The sequence below is a fragment of the Phalacrocorax carbo genome, chromosome 5 (genome assembly GCF_963921805.1).
Source record: "Phalacrocorax carbo chromosome 5, bPhaCar2.1, whole genome shotgun sequence".
Taxonomy (NCBI): Eukaryota; Metazoa; Chordata; class Aves; order Suliformes; family Phalacrocoracidae; genus Phalacrocorax; species Phalacrocorax carbo.
The window spans coordinates 71525737-71546416 of NC_087517.1; the positions used below are offsets into that span (position 1 = coordinate 71525737).

Sequence of the window (20680 nt, forward strand, 5' to 3'; positions counted from 1 at the left end):
GTCACGCGGCGCACGATTAAATCGCGGCTGCAGGAGGGCAGAGGGGCTGCGAATCGCTCCGGGCTGGGATTAGCGAAACCCAGGGATGCCGAGTCTGGCGGTTGCTACCAGCACGGCGGTGCCGATGCGATGGGCTGAGGGGGGGCTGCACCCGGGCGGGGTCCCAGGGAAAGGGAGAGGATTTTTAAAAAAATGCTTTTCATAAAAAGCAGCTCAAATCTCTTCCTTGCACACCCGGGAAAAACCCTCCCAGAGGTTTCAGCAACTCAGCATTTTGCCCAATTAACCTCCCCCCCGCCCAGCTCTGCAAACAGGCGGCTGCACGGGGGATTTTGGGCTGAACCCTCTCATCAAGTCATGTTTTTGTGGGGTGGAGGAATGATTTTACCAGTTTTCCTGCCCATCACAAATCGTAGCACGACACGGCTCCCACAAACAGCTTGAAGCCCCACTTTGTCTGGGTTAGTCTTCCTCAAACCGCCAAGAAAAACCAATTCTCCTCCACTGGTTGCAGAAAAAACATTTTGGGGTGGTTTGCCTGGCTTCCAGCAAGCTGACCTGCCCCAATTCTTGCAGGGTTTTCGTGTGTGGGTTTTTTTTGTTTGGGGTGTTGGTTTTTTTTAAACACATTTTTAAGTCTCCTCCTCTGCAAAATGGGGCATCTTTCCCCATTCCCGACTTTGCAGGTCTGAAGAGACCTCGAGTTCCCCATTTCACATCCAGTGGGGATTTCCAAGCCCCATGGATGCTGAGGGGCACCTCTGAAGGGCTTTGATTTACAAATCCTTAAGGGCTTTTGCTGGGGTGGGTGGGATGCAACTCCTACAGCCGCTAGTGTCCAGGGAAGGGATGGGGTGGGCAGCTGGAAATATATTTAACCCACCAGCATCAATAAGCAGAGCTCAGAGATCAAAGCTTTTTGGTGAAACACCCAGAAAACAGGGACTAAGGCTCGTTCCCACTGGGATTTAGGATCGACAGCCCGTAAGAGAGGCTTCCTTCGCAGCATGCCCTGTAGATCACACACCACATCCTTTCAAAAATCCTGTCGTTATCTTTCAAGCTGGCTGCAAAAGCAAAGAGCACGAACAGCCAGAGGGGTTTTCCACGTATGTGAGCAGAGGTGAGAAGCACAGGGTTGCACTTGGAAAGGACCAGCCCTTACCATCAATATTTTCCTATGGGCTCAAAGCACCAGCGCTTCGCAGCAGTATGCCCAGCCTATACAGGGGATGCTTGGGGTTTTTTATATTATTATTTTAAAAAAAGGAGGAGGAAAAAACAGCCAAAAAAATCCCATGTGCGTGGGTTGGCCAAGAACAAAAGAAAACGGGTGGGAGCAAAGTGCCTCCGGGACTTGGCATCTCTCCTCTGTCTTCCCTAGGGGGAGCAGCCTCATCCCCCGCACTCTGGCCCAGCTCTCGCCGTGCGGACGGATCCTACATTACCTTTAAAGCCTACACCCAAAAAGGCATTTTTTCCCCCCCATTATTTGTACAAGGCAGGAGAACAGTGATGAGCCAAAGCAGACTGCCTGAAGCTTGACAGCACAGACATACCCATCCTCCTGCCCTCAACTCCTCCGTGGTACCTACCCGTGCTTTATCTGCTCTTTCCTAACCTGGAGGCGGTGCCTTAAAGCTCAAACCCAGGGACAAGCCGGCTGGTGCGCTGCGGTGGGAGGTTTGCTTTTGCTTTTCTCCCTGTTGCAGTTCCCAGCCTTTCCTTTCAGGGCCAGCAAAAGCCTTCAGCTGCGCTGAAATTCTCCTGCCTTACAGAGCCTCGTTATAGTGCTCGTGATTAGAGCTAAGCTATTGCACCGTTTAAAAGAAAAAAAAAAGAGAAGAGAGGGTGATACAGCTCCCGAAAACCCTAAACCTCAGCCCCACGTTTCCCCCTGGAAAGCAATCCCGAATTTCCATTAACTCCCAGGCAACTTCGCAGCTATTTATAACGGCAATAAAACGAGCAACAGGACTCGCATTGAAAACGTGGGCATATAAATAGTAACGGCATTTGGAAGGGACTGCTCGGGGCTATTGTCTCTTTGCCACCCCGCGTTGTGTCCGCCTGAACTGCGAGAAGTTGTTCCCACCCGTTCACAGCCTGCCTGAGCTTTAAGCGCGGTCCCACGTCGAGCAGCAGTTCTTTGGGCAGAGGGTGGGCTGGGGACAGCACGGAGCACCCCGCAGGTATTCAGCTTCCCCACATTACCCACGGATGTGCCGCAGCAGCTGTTAAACAGCTGGAAAGTCACAGGCTCTGGCTGCCAACAGGATGGAAACAGCCCCCTTCTACCTCTTGTCCCCCCAACCCCCACCCCAGGCAAAGCCCGGCACTTAGAGGGCACCCAGGGTGGCAGGGACTGAGCCCACTTGCCCAACACAATCATAGCACAAGACTCGCCTGAAACTGCTAATTTGGGAGAGAGGAGCCTGTCATGCCAAAGGAAACCACCTTTACTGACCACGTACCCTCCTGCACCCCCAGACCCAGCACCCGGGAGCCCCCAGGCACCCACGTTGGGCATCTTCAAGCCAGGAAATATTGCAGCACCCAGACCACCTCGATTTTTTGGCTCTGAGCTTAAATCAAAGCAACGCACTAGAGGAAAGGCTGCACTTACTTTGCATGTCTAAAAGCAGCACCTGCTTGGAGGGTGCCACCTGTGGCTCCACTCTCCCCTTCGCCCCCAGGAATCGGTTTGGGGCTGCAGCAAGACCAGATCCACACACTGCTCTTCTAGGTAAAGCCTTCAGAAAGCTCAAACCCTCCATTTTTCATTAAATTTTAAAAAAAAGCAAACAACAAACCACCAACACAGATCAAAGGTAAAGGCTGCAGCTGCAAAGAGAAAGCGGCTCCACCCCACAGGCTTATGCTGTGCCCCTTGCTAACAGGTGGTCACATTTCCCACCAAAACCAGCCTTCCCATCCCCACCTAAGCATGGTTTTTTCTTTCCGAGCAAGGCTTTGGCTGCTGGAGTTGAGTCCCAGCCCCTGTAGCTGGCTTAATTTTTGAGGAAGCTCCCCAAAACCGCATGGGGTGCGTAAGCAGAGGAGCAGGTACCAAAAGGACTCGAGCATCAGCGCAAAGAGCTCCCGCCCCATCTCGCTCAGGAGGGCTCAGCCTGAGTACAACACGGGAAGAGTCACGCGTACCGATCTGGGCCCACACGATACGCGTTTTTTCAGTGAAGGCATTTGCAGACGGGGTTAAGGGGAGATATGAGGAACCTCAGCGTGCCCAGGAGCGGCTGGTGGTGTCTGGCAGGAGAGGGAGCTTTTAGGAAGGACATTTCTGTTTTGTTTGCATCTTCCAAGCTTCCCAGAAATCTGGTAAGCAGATTTGCAGCCTACACACTCGCCAAATTAAATCACTGCCCTGGAGATGCCTTTCAGATGATGAGACCAAAGCTCTCCAACTTCTCTCTGTGGAGCCGAGCCATCGCAGCCCAGACATCGGGCTCGAAGGGCTGATGGCCCCCAGGTGCTGCACAACCCTCTGGACACCCACATGTCCCCAGAGGAGGGGCATTTTCCAACAACACACAGGCCCAGAGGGTCAGTACAGGATACCCCAGCTCCATCAGTCTCTCTTCCCTGTGTGGGTTATTAAGCAGCCCTGAAGCCTGGTCCTCCACAAGAGAGGGGTGGTTGTTTCTTTTTTTGAGCTCTCCAAGGCAAATGAAATCACAGCCCTCACTCCATACACCCCTGTATTCCACCCCAAAAATCCCCTTAAGTGTTATTTTAACAGCACTGTCCTCCTCAGCGAGGAGGAAGCTGCAGGTCGTGCATCACATCAGAGCCAGGCTCTTCCAAGGGGCTGCAAAAGGGAGGTCTAGGCACCTCCTCTTTGGGGACCCAAGTTTAACTCACCTCCCCAAGCACGTTCTGCTCCAAGGACAGCAGAGACCTTCCACTTTTTCTTCTTCTTCCTCCTGTCTTGCTTGAGCCCTGCAGAGCCCCCACCACAGGGGCTTAGGCTGTATTGGGCTGCCCCAATGCATCATCCCCAAGGGCACCTTTAACCCCTGAGGTCCCATCCGTGTCTCCCCCACCCCCCAAGAGACCACCACAAGGGTGACTCCCCCCACCAAGCCTTTTCCCACCCATCGTGGATGTGGCACCCTCAAGACTTTGTACCTGGGAGGAGACACTCCACCAGGAGAGCCACTAAAGGCTTTCAGTAATTAGCAATTAGCAGCCCTAACAAGCCCCCCTGGCCTCTCTGAACACAGCTGAGCCTGATACTAATGAGGTTACTTGACAATTATAGCAGGCAAGCAAGGCCAAGCTGCCTCCTGGCCCCAGAGAGGGGGCTGTGGGCTGAAACGGGCAGCAACCGCACTGAGCTTTTGGCTAAAAACCTTCCTGAATTCCTTGTGCTATAAAAAAAGTGCTGGGGTTAATTCAGGACAGTGATCCCTGCTGTGCCGAGCGCTCCTCTATTCCCAGAGGCCAGGAGCGCCAAAGGATGCTGTTCCCGGCAGCTGGCTGTGCTTTCTGCTCACAAGCTGGTCCTCTCTCATTCATCATTTTGAATAATTCATGCTGAATAACGTGGGGTTTTTGCTGTGCCCGGAGCTGCACCGACGTAGAGCTCGAGCCAGCAAGGAAATACAGTCCCTTGGACAAGCCTTGGGGACATCAGGGACTTCAGCGATGTGCTCAGGGACTCCCAAAGCCTCTGTGTCACGGAGAAAGGCTCGAGCAGATGTCCAGCATCCCAATGATTTTTGATCCCTCTTGAGCTGGGTTGGTGGTGTGGCCACAAGCTGCTGGGTTTGGGGTCAGGGAGTGAGGCCGAAGGCTGCGTCTCCAGCGCTACGGGGCTCTTCTCTCCCCGTCCCGGCGGCTTCGCGGCCGGGCTGGCTCTCAGCTGACCCGGGTCCCTGGCGCGCAGCAGCCGCCGCCAGCTCAGCGCCTCCCGAAAGCCGCCCTTCTCCAGCCATCCCCGAGCAGCCGGGCAGCGAGCACCCGCTCCAGCTGCCAGACCACAAAACCTCAAGCCCGGCTCACAGCGTTCAGCTCGCTTGGGAATGCCAAAAAAAAACCCCTAAAATTAAAACAAACAATAAAACCCCAGCCCTCGTTTCCCCTTGGCCAGGTCCCCAAGGCTTTAAAACCCCCAGTTTTGCCCTCACTGTACACTGCAAGTGAACCAGCAGCCCCCGGCAGCATTTCCCACTGCTGGCATTCAGGTTTTTAATTAAGATGCTGGCAAGGAACAGTCCCAAATTGCTCTCTTGGCCCAGCCCCTCAACGGGGTTCCTCTTCACCCCACGGGAGGGATGTGGGTCTATGAACAAAGGTGGGATTTAACGAAACCCTTGGCGAGAAAGCCCTTGGCTAGACGCAAGCAGCGCCAGGAAACACCTCTGGGAGCCGTACGAGGGGAAGGGATGTCCGTGCGAGTTTCGCAGCAGGGAGGGGCGGTGGGATAAATGCTTTACCCCGGCTGCGAGGCTCCGGGGGAAGCCTCGCTCTATACGCTCCCCCGGCACACATCGCTGCCTTCGCCTTCCCCGTTGCTGAGGTGGAGGGAGCCAGGGAGGCACGTGGTGCTGGGGCTCAGGCATAAGGTAGGGAGATGCCCTCCCCCACCGTGCCCCCCTTTGCTACACTCTCCCTGACGGGGAAACAGCATGACCGAATAACCCCGTCCCCGCGCTCGCAGGCACAAGAGCATCGCCTGTGTTTGCTAACTCGGCTTTTATTGTCAGAGGACGCAGCAGCAGGCGACACGATAGGTTGCTACAGGGGGGACACGGGCGTGTTACACCGCAGGTCTTCCCGCACGTTCACCTCGAACAGCAACGCAGCGCTCTGCATCAGGAGGGAGAGACACGGTGCTGCAGGGAGAAGATGCCACTGGCTGCAAGCACTGCTCCTTTCCGTGCCTTTGCTGCCCCATCTCTGTGCAAAAAGACAAATTCTCAGGCTGTGGCGATTTTCCCTTTGGACACAGGGAAATTAATAAGCAGACAAGGGGGTCCCTGCAAGGAGCATCATTTGCACCTCCTGGTATTGGCTCCTTTGCATCCGTACTTCAAACTGGCACCCAGTGGTTTTTGCTCGTGCTACGTGCAGCTGAGTTGCAGGGCAAAGGCATTATCAGGAGAAGCTGCCCTGGGAATACTGTTCCTGTAGGGTGGAGAATCGTGATCTTAGCCTAAGGTTTCAACGTACATCAGAAATGCAGCCTGTTTGCTTTGCCTCCCCTTGAGGATGGGCTGCCCCGAGCGAGATGGGAACGTAACGTAAGGAGGAGCCTCGGCAAAGGCAGAAACCCCAGCACAGCAGTGAGCACGTGGTGCCTGCAGCCTGAGATGGAGCAGCAACATCTGCTGCCGTCGCTGCCCTTTGCCCGGGACTTTATTTACAGTGTTATTAAAGGAGAGCAGCCCAAGGAGCCTGAAATGTTAAAAAAATGGGTTTTTAGAAAAGCCAGGGATTAACAGGCTTTTTTTCCCCCACTGTAAACAGATCTCTGTTTTGCTTTTAAGCATGCCCTTGGTGCCGGCCCGTGAACACCCAGGGAGGGAGAAGGGCTCCAGCAGAGCTGGGGCCCTGCAGCTCCACTACAGGCAGGGGACGTGGGGGGTCTGCCCCTCTGCGAGCCGCTTCAGTTCACAAACCCAGGGGAAAACCGGGATGGAAATGCAGCCCTGGGCTCCGACAGACAGACACTGGTGGCTGCAGATGGGCAAACCGGCTGGCCTGGCTCTTCAGGGAGGGCCACAGCAGAGGCAGAGGGGCAGACAGCCCCCCGCCGCCCGCCAGCCCACACACGGGCGGGTCTAGGGGCAGCGAGGGGTGCATGTGGGCAGGGCACCCCCCTCCTGCTCCCTGGAGCGACCGGCCAGGCTGGAAAGGTTTTGAGCAGCCACCACTAAACACAGGGGATTTTACCCACCAGCAACACCGAGCAGCAGAAGCGACGGCCGGTTTCCCTGGGACAGGGGTGGCTGACGACAGCCCAGGGGCCAGCGCGAGCCTCAGGGTCACCCCGGCGTGGTGGGTGCGCGCTTCGGGGCACAGACCCAGCAAGCTTTCTTAGGGGAGCAGGAAAACCCACACAGGCGTGTCTGTGCTGGGTCTGATCCCCGCTGAAACACTTCTGAGGCTGCGAGGGTTGACCCGACACCACCGAAGTTACCACGAACCGCCGTCGCTCCTGACTTCAGCCATGCAGGATGAGGAAGAGGGAGCGAAGGGGTAAGATGAACGTAGAACATCTTCCCTGTTGACGCAAAGCCCATGTGTAAAAGCCTACGGGCTTTAAAAGGCTGTTGGACCCCAATCCCACCCTCCCCACGTCTTAGCCTTGCCCTCCTAGGAGCCAGCCCCACGAGCTGCCCCTCAACCCTGGGGCTGAAGCAGCGGGCTTCAGGGATAACCTGTCCCTCGGTCCCGGCTCTTGCCTTCGCACTGGGGACGCTCACTCGGGGATGTAGTCCCTGAAGGAGTTAAAGCTGAGGCTCCGGCCCGCTGAGTTCAAGGTGGAGCTGGCTTGCATCTTGGGGATCTTCTCCATCAGCTTCGACACCGTCCTCCTCTTGAAGGAACCCGGGGAGAAATGCCCCTGCCTCATGAGCTCCTGGTAGAGGCTGTTGAACACCGCCACGGTCTCTTCATAGCTGTCCCGGGTGGAGATCTCATAGAAAGGAAGCTTCAAGGCTTTCGAGAGGTTTTCACCATCCTCCGTGGACACCATCCTGTCGAACTGCAAGTCCTTCTTGTTGCCCACGATGACCACAGGGGGCTGCTCGCTCCCGCTGCTCCGCTTGGGGCTCGAGTGGATGTGGTTGATGAGGAAACACAGCCGCATGACCTCGTCAAAGCTGCACCTGTCTGTCACCGAGTAGACCACAGCGAAGCCATCGCCCCACTTGATCTTCTCCTCTATCTGCAGGGAATCCTCCTCCTGGAGGGCAGACAAGCTCGTATAAACATCAGAATCCCCAACACCTCTTAAAAACCGACGCTGCTGGTTGCAGCCTAGAAAACCTCCCAAGGGGGCCCGTCACCATCTCCCTGAAGGTTTTTGGCCCTGGGCTTGCAGGCAGCAGCGATGTGCAAAGCACCACAGGTAGCCCGGGGCAGGAATTTGATGGGCTGGGCAAAATGGCAGATGAAGCCTGCAATCAGCCCCGTCCTGATGTGGGCGGGGGGAGAGTTAGCGCTGCTAAAGCGGGGACACAAAGGTAGGGCTGTTGCTAGCCGGGAGGCCAGCACAGGGCTCTCCATCGCCCGCAGTCCTTGTGCTTGGTGGCTCCTCTGGCCCAGCACCCTCCTGCTCCCTTGAGCTGTCTCCCTGCCGTCAGGATGCTCCACCGACACGGGGAGCAGGGCTGTGCCACACAGCACGAAGAGGAAAGGGAAATATTTAGCTGAAGCCACACTGTAATTGACGTTAGAGAGACATAAGTTCTCCAAAACTTCCTTTCTGATCAGTGTTTTGGACACAACAGATTAAAGCTGGTGGAAGAGCAGGGATCGCCTTCAGCGGCAAGTCGCACTTCTGCCATGGTGTTTTCCAGGGTCAGCCAGCTGTGAAACGGTGTGAGCTCACCTGTCCTGCTGTATCGAGGATCTCGAAGTGCACCATCTCCCCATCGATGACAGCCATGTGTCTGTAGATCATTTCTGGAGGAGGACAGACAGAAAAGCGTGGGTGAGGGAAGCCCCCGGGGTAGCAAATGACAGCTGAGGTGGCCTCAGTGCAAGCCATGCCAGAGAAGTCAATTCTCACCCGCTGCCACCTGCAGCCTGTGTGGCCTCTGTTTGGAGTCCACCTCTTGAACTGGTCCTCAGCCTGTCTCCCACACCTGGGAAGGGGCAGCCCTGCGCCCAAAGCAGAGACCCTCAGCCAGCACGCGGCTGGCTTTCGCCTTGCTGGAAATAAAGTGGCAAGGGTGATGGAAGCACTGGAGCAAAAAGGGGTCACGGAGGGATGCTTCTGCAAAGGAAGAGGGGCTCAGCAGGAGGGTATGAAAAGCTGGGTTTTGTTTTGAGACCCTGCTCACGCTCCTACCGGAGCCCTTTGCCCAGCGGGCGTTGAACTCCTGCTCCGAAGCGGCGGGGGAGCGGCTCCTTTCTAACCAAGCAATAAAAGCAGCGGCGAGGTGTGCATCTGGGCAGCTCTTCCAGCACAAAAACCGCTCCGAGCTTCACTAATGTCATCAGGCAATAAAGCCTGCTAGCACTCTGCTTAGCAACCGCTCTGGGCGCAGCATGCTCGATGGGACGCCTCGTTCCGTGCAGATGGAGCGCCTCGGTCACGCCGGGGCTCGTGTGCCACCGCACGCCGGGGCGCAAGCCCTCTTGGCCTGGCTGTCTATGGGATAAACCAGGCACCTTCCCCCTCCTCCGACACGGGGGAGCACCAGGTACGCTCACCGTATGCTCTCTGTATTTTATCCCATCATACGGAGCGAGCCCAACAGGAGGAAGAAGCAGCAGGCAGAGAGGAAAAAGAAATCGCACTCCTGGGCGGGGGGGAAAAGCCATCGCTCACCACAGCAAGTGAGGAGCGGGGATGTAAAGCACAGACGGGGCAACGGCAGGGTTGTTTTTCAAACCAAGCTTTTCCCTCGGGTCCCCTGTGAACCAGCTGGGTTAGAGCAACACAGGGACTTCCAAAATTTCCCAGCGCAGCGGGTGACGGCAGGGGTTAGGCAGAAGGATGCACAGCCAGCGACCGGTCATTTCTGGGATACTTTGGCAGGGACGTGACTTCAGTGCCCAAAAACCTCAGACCCAAATGCAAAACAAACCCCTCTACAAGTCAGGGAAGCACTAGCCACTGCTCCAGTGGCTTAGGTACCTCCTTCCCCTTAAAAGCCACCTCCCAGCAAATTGCCCAAGGATGACAAAGCGCGCTGCTCTGCCTCGCGCGATGCCAGCTGCTCGCCCCAACAGATTTTTGCCTTAACAAAACAGAAAAGGAAGAAGGGATGCAAGAGCCAGGCAGGTGCCACAATATCTGGTGGCTCTGACCGCTGCCAGTCTGGTCAAGGAGGAAGAGGAACAAACACGGTGAGTTTGGGAGCAGAGTCAGCTCTGCCGGGAGCGGCACTGGGTGCACCAGAGTCTCCAGGCTGAGCCAGTGGCAGCAGCAAAAGCAACAAGGAAAAGGACTTTACCTACCTAGAGTTGGGTCGTAGTCCCCAATGAACCTCCTGGTGATGAATCTTACAGTCAGTGCTGTAAAAAAAACCCACAACAAACCCAGTTATAGTTGTCAGATGAACCTGCAGAGAAACGTTGGCTGGTTGAGGCTAGAGGGATGGAGCAAAGGCCTGCCAGCCTCACGGGAAGGTGCCCGTGTGGGCACCAGGAGAAGACACCCCAGCAGCGACGTTGCAAACCCGGCGCCGTGAGGACCAGGTTATCGCAGGGTTGGGAAAAGTGTCTTCAAAGGCGCCCAAGTAGGCTGGGTCACCGCCACGGGCTGGCTGGGGTTGCCCTGTGAGCACCAGAGAACACTACAGTAAAGCAGCAAATTGCCAGATCTTGGTGGCGAAAGGTGAGGGTGAGGCAGACTGGGAGAGGATCATGGTTGCCCAGGTGGCTGCCTTGGACCAAGACTGCTACAAGCAATGTGGGAAGAGTGGGTCAGGACGGGCCGGAGGCCACGCGGGCTGACAGCTCGCACCTCGCCTCTCCTATGCAGCCTGAAAAATTGGAGCTTGTAGACATTGGGCATTTCAAAACAACCTCTTTGCAGCCCTAGGAAAAGGCTAGATGGTTTTTGCATGTTCTTTGCAAGCAGTTGCATCAAGGACCAAAACCCAATGCACGACAGGATGCCCCAGGCAGAGGAGGAGGTCTCTGCCCAGCTCCATGAGCGACACACCAGGCACCTCTGCCCAAAGCTGCCTGCTTGTTGTCAGCCCCAAAACACCTGTCACGTCAATGAAATGCAGCCCAACAGCAACGGAAAGCACCGACGGCCCCCCCAAGGCCGGCTAACCCGATCTCTCGCCTTGCCAGAGCAACCTCTCCTGCTGCTGCCAGAAATGTCCTTCCAGGTCGCACGGACGCGGCAGCTCGGGAGCCCCAAAAGCGGCAGCCAGAGGCGGTTGGGCTCCGCAGGAGCGGCCGAGACCGCAGGCGTTTCACCGTGCTCGGCAGACGGCGAAGCCGCGCCGCAGGAGCGCACCCAGACGTGCAGGCGAAAGGCGGCTCCTCGCGCGTGGAATTCACTTTCCTGCACAGTCGGGGTTGGTAAATAGCATTTTCTGGCCTTGACCCTGCAAAGATTTATGCACGTGCTTAAGTTTTATGCCGGGTGAGTGATCCCCTCAGTGGGCGCCAGCCAGCCGCTTTCCAATGGCGAACTCAACACGGGGGCAAGTCGGTGCTGGGCCAGGCTCTCCCTCTGTATCAGCGTCACTGACGGTACGACCGCCTGGATGGGTCTCATGAATTTCAGCAGTGTTTGTTTAACCTGACCCAGGCGCGCCGCACGGAGAAAGGGAGGCCGTTGGCACCAAATCTCATGAAATTCATCAAAAGGCCAAAGTCGGGGGAACACAGAGCACGGCAAACCAGGAGGTCCTCCTTATACGCCAGCCATGTATTGCAGCACAAGCAGTCCTAGAAAGGCACCCGGCAGCATTAGGAGCCGGTGGAGCAGGAGCTGAGCAGGTGCCCCAAGGACCAGCCCACCCTGGGCCGACACATCACCTCCCCACCGTGCCTGCGCCTGGGAATTCACACCCCCAGCGCTTGGTGCTGGTTGATGCTGGGCACAAGCGGGGACCGCTGACTCTGTTTCACCCTTCCAAGGAGTCCTGCTCCCCAGCAGCTCTCCAGTGTGCAGGGGGACAAAGCACCCCCCCGCCACAAAAACACCCCTGCCCCTTCTGTCTGCTGGCACAGCATCAACCCGGGCATCGATTCATTTGGCCCAATTTTTCCTGCTTGCAAGAGCAAGGAAAGGCAGGAACAGCCTCAGCACGGCAATGCGGGCAATGAAACCTCTCGTATCCAATTACCGTATCTCCCTGCACCAGAGGCCGGGAGATGCGAAGCCCGAATTACACTCTAGTGCGAGGCTGGGTGAGGTCTGCTGATGCTGGAGGCTTGCCCGATAGCTCCATCAAACATGGCAAGGGCTGTCTGCTCGCTGGGGAAAAGCACTGCCTCTCATCATCTCCCTCCATCCAGCCAGGCTGAAGGAGACAGACCTCAGCTCCAGAGCGAGGGCTTGTTTCAGGTGGGCAAGTTCTCTGGGGACTGGAAAAAACAAAACAAAACAAAAAGACTCCTTAGATTTTCCCGTAAGGGGCAGCAAAAGCTTTGCCGTAGTGCAAGGTCTCTAGATGGGTATTTCCAGCAACGGGGACAGCAGACAGGGCTGAGGCTCAGCTGGCAAATAGCCAGGAATGGGAAAACGGGGAAAAAGCAAAGGCTTTCTAAGTAACGAAGCAATTTGGAGGTGCTGAAAATCCTGCTGCTCTGAGCAGGGCAAGGAGGCAGCCAGAGCGCACCTGTCACTCCCGCTAACAGAGCATCAAGCTTTGCTAATCGTCCCCGATGTGGCCAAAGGGCCACAAAAACGCATCTGCCCCTGCCCTGATAAGTGCTGGGTTTTATCACGCTCTCCTGCTCCAGAGCCGGCACACGGGGAAGCCTCCCCTGGCACCGCAGCAGCCCCGGGGGCCACGGCAGGACCATCGCGGTCCCCATGCCGGCACCCTGGATGGCACGGGGAGGTGACTAGAGGAGAGTGGGACGCGTGAAAATGGGAAGAAGCAGGTGAGATGCTACCTAGCCCTTGGAGAGATGCTACCAAGCCCTTGGAGAGATGCTACCAAGCCCTTGGAGAGATGCTACCAAGCTGGCTTCATTTCAGGAAGAGCACAGCGAGGCTAGCAGCACCCCAAGGGCGGACGCAGGAACGCGGTGCTGAAGAGCTGGCCAGAGACATGGTTTTACTTTGAAGCAAAGCCAAAATACTTTTTACTTGACTTTTCACACCTGCAGCCTCAAGCACCCCCTAGAAAAGCCCCGGGAGAGCTGCGAGGAGGCTGTGCTGCTCGGGCTGAAGCGGGGGTACTGGAGAGGCGAGGAGGAGCGGGTGGTGCCATCAATGTACCAGCGGCGCAGAAGTTGCCTCCAAGCCTAAACCAGGCACTTACGCAAGAGAACTCCTTTGCCCAGCAAGGGAAAACCATGGCTTGGAGGCTGCAATTGCAGAGCACGAGTGGTCTCACTCCTGGGCTTTCACAGGGAAGGAGGAACAACAGCAAAGCTGAGGTGCTGTTCGGCCGCGCACGGAGCGAGGGCATGCCGTGCAGAGCCCGCGGTGGCTTGCCGAAACAGGTCACCCCGTCCAGGATGGGATAATTACAGGGTGGCGGGGGTTTGGCACAGACCAGTGGCCGCCCAGCGGAGGCGGGTGGGGATGTGGCTGCATGCTGCGGGTTTGCAGCTCGGCTCAGACCGAGGAGAAACTCTGCAGCTCCGGCTGCCGGGGGGTTAATTCAGGAGCAGCCCTGTAACGGCAGCGCTACGGGAACCCGGCTCTGGGTCACGGAGCTGGAAAAGCAACAGAGCAAACACAACGGGAGATTCAAACGTTACACCTCCTCTGCTCAGAAAACACCAAAGGAAGCGGTGCAAGATCCAGTCCCTGAAGGTCCCCGGCACTGAAGGAGCTTCCACATCAGCGGGAGAAGTGACCAGTCTGGAAACGAGATCACTGCAGGTGACCAACTGCATCTCCTGAGATCCCTTCTGCTGGCAAATGTCCCTCAGCCAAGCACAAAGGCTTATTTTTCTACTCGCCTTCACCTCCATCCCCACCCTCCAGAATATCTTTCTGCAGGGAATTGCCTTTAGGATGTGACAGGGTGGACTTGGAAAGCACTGGCACCTCTGAAAGCAGCTCCCCGCCCTTGCAGAGCGAACAAGCTTTCCTCTCGCCCTCAGATCTTCCCTACAGAGCTGCGTTTCAGGGAGAAAAGTCGGCAGCAGCACAAACACCCTCTCAGATGTTGTTCCAGGAATGTCTCGCTCTTTGCCTTTGGAAAGAGTGAGGCAGCACAACCAATCTTCACACTTGGTCCTTGAGGTCCAAGCTAATTCAAACGACCCTCTGGGCTGCCTTGGTGCTCAGGAGCCAATCCACGTGCCTGGTGCTGCAGATACACCGGTTCAAAGCAAAACCCTCCACGTGGCATTCTGTATATAACACCTTTCCAACAGGGCTGCTTTGAAAATGCACCATCGATGCCTGGATGTGATTTTTCTGGTGTGGACAGAGAAGCCCGAGGTTCGGAGGCTGAAGGGAGCACAGGAGCACGGCTAATGGAAGTGATGATTAAGCCCTTCAAGGTGTCAGTGGCGGTAATGGGTATGGACAGGCTGTGCAGGGACATCAGCAAAAGGCAGCGGAGAGGCTGAGAGCTGGCTTGGAAAGGCAACAGCAGTGGAAAGTGAAATTGGTGGAAAATGAGTGGGGATGAGGAAAAAAAAACCCAGGAAGAGCAAGGCAGGAGCGCAGAGCCCAGAAGGGACAGGATGGAGGAGCTGTGCACCAGGCATCAGCACAGCAGAGGAAGGAAACGGAGCAGGAGTGCAAAGGGACAATAAGCCTCACCAAACCCAGGGTACTGTATTAAACCCCCTCAAAAATACAAGACGTTGATGAAAAGCTAACACCAAGCAGGACTGATGCACTCCCACACCGCGCTTGCTTTCCCCATGTGATTCAAGGGCAGTTTGTCCCAGACGGCCATCGGCAAATGGTCCCCACGTCTTGCCCCTGCACACTCACACCGTGCCGGTCAGGAGCTGGGTGTTTGCCCTGGGAGTGGGGCTTCCCACCCAAGCCGGGCTTTGTGCTTCTTCAGCCCCAGCATCCCTGCCCCAAGCAGCTTCTCCTGCCCTCCTACACCTGCCCGGCTCCTGCCTGGGGGATTCACCATCCTCTCACCTTCCCAGCCATCTCTGGGCTTCAAACTCCGCCCATCAGAGAAGGGATTTGATGGAAGGAGCATCTAATTTAGCAAATCTGCTCTGCAGAGGTAACCAAGGATCCCGCAGGTGGCACGTATCAGCATCTTCAAAGAGGCGACCAAATTATCAGGGGGAGAGCAAGACAAGTCAGACTCGATTTCTAGAAAGCACCTGATTCTGTGTCATACGTTAGGCAGCCACCCAAAGCCGGGGCGCATGGTGTTGTACGAGAACAGGAGCCAATTAAATTGATTAAAAACTGGCTGGAGCGCAAGAACACACGGGAAGCTGCCAATCGGAAGAAGTGGATGCAGGCACAGAGGCGTCAGCACATCCACGCAGCCTTATAAGGAATTTTTATTTCCTCATCTTGAACATAAATAACCTCAGAAAGGGCTCTCCTTGGAAAGCCCCAAAGCTGAAAGGGTTAATTTTATATTTCATTTGGTCTCTAGGAACAACCACGGGATGGTTTGATGCGCAATTACCTTGCCTTTGCGGGGAGTGGCTGGGTACCTCCCGGGCTGCATCGAGCCCTGTGCGCCCACGTGCTGCTCTGTTTATGCTGCTGCATAACACATCTCTCTTGCGAGCGTAACGGCTTACAGCAGCAATTCATCTTCCGTTCGTGTTTTGTAAGCAGAGCTTTCCTCTGAAGTATGGCAAAGTTTACACTGGCGAGCATCAACAGCAGAAGACAGAAGATAATGCAAGCTCTGGCTGGGCTGGATTTACAGCCTCCTGCAGGTGATTTACACAGCCCGGGCCAAACCCTTAAACTACCGACGGGGTTCAGCCACGGGTCTGCACCCAAACCTGTCCCCGCCTGGAGGATCTGGGACCTCGGATCACCGGATCGTGAAGATCTCCAAATTGCTCCAAAAATTCAAACCCTTTTGATGGTAACTGAAGGGTTTTTCTCCCTTTTGCAGCTGTCTGGATTTTAATTGCCCTTTGGATTGTTCACACATCTCGGCCCCCTCAGGTCTCCCAGCCTGGCTTCTGCTTCCCAAAGGGGTGGATGCCAACAGCTCACCCGGGTGATGCTCTGGTGTGGGGTCCACTCGCACCCTGCCAGGACCGGGAGCTTGGCAGCTGAGGGATGGGTTTGGATGAAACCCACCTTCACCCTCCCCTGCTTCCCCTCCCCAAAACAGGGGATCCCCACACATCGCAGCCCTTCCTCTCCCAGCCAGCTCGGGCAGCCCTGCCTCTCCCCAGCCTGGGGGACCAGCACCCCGCCGCCTCCCGCAGCCCATCCTCCCCAGCCCCCCGTGAGCTCTGGCGATGATGCTGATGCTTTTGACTCCTTCATCATGTGCCAGGTCCCTCAGGCCAGATGCTCACGGGCCATTACCCAGGGTGTTAACCGCTCCGCCGGGCAGGGGAAAGCACTCACCGTCTGGCACAGGGGCTCGCAGGCAGTGGGACCCAGCAGCTCGGGCAGAGCACCCAGTGAAGATGACACGCTATCCCTTTGCTGGAGAGGCCATGCAGGACAGCACCCAGAGGGGCAGGGAGAGACCTGCGTCAGGGAGCCTGCCATTCCCAGGGGCCGCTCTCGATTCCTGGCACGGTCCGGCTCTCCTTTGCACGAGCCCGGTATCGATTGCCTCCCTCTGCCCAGATTTCACGGCCTGTGTTACTGTCACAGCCCAAGAGGACAGCAAAAAAGCGCTGCTGAAGGGCACGAGGGCTGCAGGCACCCCCGGAGCTGAGCCGACACGAGGCAGACCCTGCAGATCAGCCCTGCATGATACCCAGCCGTTCCGTGGCAGCCACCGAGAAGGGCACCGAGGCTGAACCCGGCTGGAGGAACCTTTAAAGGCCCTTGGTGGGATCCCACCCTATGGAGGAGGCACAACAGCCTCCTGCGTGCCCGCAGGAGGGGCCCAAAGCTGCCAGGCGCCCACTCCGCGCCAGATGCAATCAACGCCGGGGGGGGAAGCGCGTATGGGCAGGCTGGGGTAGGGGGCGAGCCAAAGCGCTTCGTACGCTTTGTACAGCCATCGCTCACGGCTCCATCTGCTTGCAGGGACCTCGAGGCCAACTACCACGCAGGGACCCCCCCCGGTGCTCTGGGTATGCCCGGAGCTGGGCCCCGTTCCTGCGCCAGGCTGCTAATTGAGAGCTGGGAGTTGCCTCCTTTAATTTAACCAGGGAAATCATGATCTTTCGCTAACGCTGGGCAAGAGGAACTCGCTCGCCAGCCAGGCACGAGGCTGGCCGGTTACTGTATATGGAAACGCAACTTCAGCGGCACCAACAGCCAAAGGCCCTGGCCGCGAGCCAGGCGGAGGTGCCACCGCTGCAGCGTATTTAAAGGTTATGCCTTTTCCGGAGCGGTGAGCCAGCAGGCCATTGCCCTGTGCCCAAGGTCACGGCAGCCCCGGCCGCGTCCCCCCGAGCTCTGCGTGCCTCGCTGCTCCCCTGCCCCGCCGCAACGGCACCAACGCAGACGCGGGCGGACACGCACCTTCCCTCGCCAGCGGCCGGCGCCGCCTGAGCCCGCTCCCGCACGCCGGGTGCTGCGCAGAAACGGAGCCGAGGGTGCCTTCGCCCCCGGGTGCTCGTGGCCCGGGACAGGGGAGCGGGAGGGGGTGGGAAGATGATCCCCGGGCAGGCGTGGGGGTGAAGGAGCGAGCTCAGGTGCTCCCGGCTCCGCATCCCAAATCCCCACGCCGGCAGCTGCGGGCGGAGAGCGCTGAGCAAAGTGCGGGGAAAGGGAGTTTTCCTGAAGGAAAACTAAGCGCAGCGCTGTAACTCGAGGGTCTGCAAACCCCGCTCCCTTTGCTAAAACAAGCCGCAAACGCCTAGGACGCCCTACAGCTCGAACCTGAGCGCGGCTCTCGGTCCTGGAAGCTCCCACGCTCGGCACCGTCCCACCCTGACCCGCAGCCCTGGGGACCCCTTCGGCACCGAGACCCCGCTCGGGCCGAGCCCTGGCTGCTGAAGCCCGACGGGGGGGAACTCGGGTGCCGCCCGGCCCCGCTGCACCCCCGGGGGGCCCCGACCCCTCTTCCCGGGGGCGGAGACCCGCGGCCGCGGGGGGGATGCGGCCGGGATGCCGGGGGTGCAGGAGGGATGCGGGGGGATGCCGGGGAGCCCCGTCCTACCTGTCTTGCCCACGGCGCTCTGCCCCAGCACGACGAGGCGCAGGGTCCGGGCCGGGCTGAGGCTCACGGAGCGGCGCAGGGGCCGCGGGAAGCTCATGCCGGGGCCGGGGGGCTGCGGGGGGCTCCGCCGCGCTCCCCGCTCCGCCGGGCGCTGCGCCGCCGGCTCCGCCCCGAGGGCCGGGCCGGGCTCAGCCCCTGGGCTCGGTGCGGGCGGTCCCCAAGCGGTGCCCTCCTCCTCCTCCTCCTCCTCCTCCTCCTCCCCCCCCCCCAGCCGGGGGGTGGTGCCCCCGGGTCAGGCAGCAGGGGTGCCGCTGCCTCGCCCCGGACGCCGGCGGTGCGGGGAGAGGGGCGCTCCGGGCCCCCCGCCTCGGTTTCCCCGCACACAAGCAGCTCCGGGGGGGCTCTCGCTGGGACCCTTGGCCAAACGAAAGGCAGCTGCTCACCTAAAAGGGGGCAAAGCGGAGAAGGAGCGGGGGAGAGGCGCAACACCTCCCCAGGTGGGGAAACGCGGCCAGGGTGCTGCCTCCCCCCAGATCCCTGCGTGAAATCACGGCTTCATCTGCGGCCACGTCTGCGGGCAAGACAAGCTAATGGAGGCAAGTTGGCTCAGCCCCCAGCCTCCCCCCTTGTCCCACATTTCGGGTCCTCACCAAGCTCGGCTGGGCAGACCCAGCTTGCTTTCCACAGGCGGGCGGTAGCACAGCACCCAGCCCTTGCATCGAGCGCCAGCCCTGCACATCGAGTCCTGGCCCTGCACAAATCAGCAAGTAAACCCCCATCAATACCGAAAAGCTAAGACTCCGCAACAGGCCTGGAACCAGACTTTGCACATGCTTTGGTGCAGCAGCATTGCGAGGCTGTATTAAATACCAGTGTTCAGGGTGTACTGCAGAGCAAGGGGTTGCGTGTGCGTGTGTACGTACAGGTGTGGACACAGGTAACGTGTAACTGCCCGGAGCAGCAGCCAGTGCGGGCACGGCTGCGTCTTGTGGGGCCACGGGGTGCTGGGATGAGGGGAAAGACCTGCAATGTCTCGACTGTCCCCAGCGCGCCGCAGGGCGCAGCTGCACGGGTGACACCAGCACCGCAAACTCCAGCAGAACAGACCTGAGCGAGGGTGCGGAGCAGCTGACTGCCTGCACTAGGGATTCGGTCTCTTTTCCGAAGGCTTTAGTCATTTCTCTGGCATTGGGATCTCTCTGCCCGACTGTCTCAGGTGACTTTGCTTGCAACAGAGCACAGGCCATCCGCGCCGCCTTGGACGGTGCTCAAGGTAACACGAAACCCACCCAATATTTATAGACCGTATCATGTGTCGAAAGTAAACACCGCTGATGCCTGCAGAAGACTTTGGCACACAACCAGCGCCTGAGTGGGTGTCTCACCTTGAACAGGGAGAAGGGTTATCTAAAGCATTGCTGCTGCCAACGGGAGAGCCATCGCTGTTCATTGTACCGGGACAAAGCTCTGGCTGGAGAGAGGGGCCCTGGGTAGAACAGGGGCTGTCCTGGAGGAGCCCGGAGGCCTCTCCTCGGAGAGCCAGCACACCTCCCCCTGAAAGTCACCTTGCCATCGCAAGCTGGCATGTGCTTCCCCACCCGTGCCTTTCTGTGCATCAGCCGCGCGCGACAACCGTGTCCCTGCACCCGTTCTCCAAAGCTGACGAGAGACACGTTCACGGCTTGACTACATCTGGAGCCCAGAAGACAACAGCAAGAGCAATAAACCTCAGATTTTGGGACAAAAGCTGATTCCCAGCTGGGGAAGGGAGGGGGGTGTCAAGAAAAAGAAGTCTCCGTTATGTTCCTTTCCTATTTTTAGCCTGATTTCCTAAGGAAATGAGATGTCTGCAATCAAGTCCTCTGTCTTCTTCAATACCATTTTTGAATATATTTCCTGGTTTTGGCCAAATCTCACAGTGAGGGAGAAGCCGCAGAGAAAATTCTTTGCCTACAAGTTTCATGACAAAAAAAAATGGTCAGATTTCATGGAAAAGCAACCCTTGCACTTTGGAAGGCAGGAACTGGCCTCCTGGCTGGAGGCATCTAGAACAGCTATTTCCGCTGCTCCCAGAGGCTGTTCAGGTTCCTCTTGTGCGAGAGTCCCTCGCGGCAGGAGCGTGCTGCCCTCGCCTCTTGGTAAAGCAATTAGCACCGCAGCCTTGTGCCGTGCTGGAGGCCGAGCAGTCCCGACCTATACATCTCTGCCTGCTTTCATTTTGCTTGCATTAAAAGGGCACGGATTTGCAGGGATGCGGGAACGAGAAGGATGGACTTAAAACTGAAGCACAGCATCAGCACAGCTGCATTCACCTGCCAGCCCTGCCACACACTTCCAACATCACCTTGGGAAAATCACTTCACCTCCCCTCTTCTGCACGGCTGAACCACCACCACTCGCGGCCTCGCCATGGCGGCCCGTCAGTTCCCACGTGCATCTCCATCGGGCAGGAGAGGGATGCACGTGCCGACGCGGACGAGCAGCCCTGAGCCTCCAGCGCGGGTTCTGCTTGTAAAGAAGGGCTGCTGTATCTCCCCCACCCGCGGCGGTTTCTCTCACAGTTCTGCCCCTTCTCCTCCCTCTGC

The 20680-nt window shown here is 57.8% G+C and overlaps 1 protein-coding gene across 2 annotated transcripts; it reads right to left on the reverse strand.

Annotated features, from left to right (window-relative positions):
• Positions 1–5701: 5701 nt before the first annotated feature.
• Positions 5702–18289, reverse strand: LOC104048191 (ras-related and estrogen-regulated growth inhibitor). 2 transcript variants are annotated; one of them, XR_010373187.1, is made up of 5 exons: positions 18096–18289; positions 10159–10215; positions 8582–8655; positions 6923–7933; positions 5702–6150 (listed from the first exon to the last, which is right to left on the reverse strand). XR_010373187.1 is itself a non-coding variant. In XM_064453144.1 (4 exons), exons 1-4 carry the CDS (start codon positions 18190–18192, stop codon positions 7448–7450), a joined length of 714 nt encoding a protein of 237 aa, XP_064309214.1. In that variant the 5' UTR covers positions 18193–18289; the 3' UTR covers positions 5702–7447. The 2 variants fall into 2 exon arrangements, 1 of the variants encoding a protein (XP_064309214.1); XM_064453144.1 differs by having other exon boundaries at positions 5702–7933.
• Positions 18290–20680: the final 2391 nt, after the last annotated feature.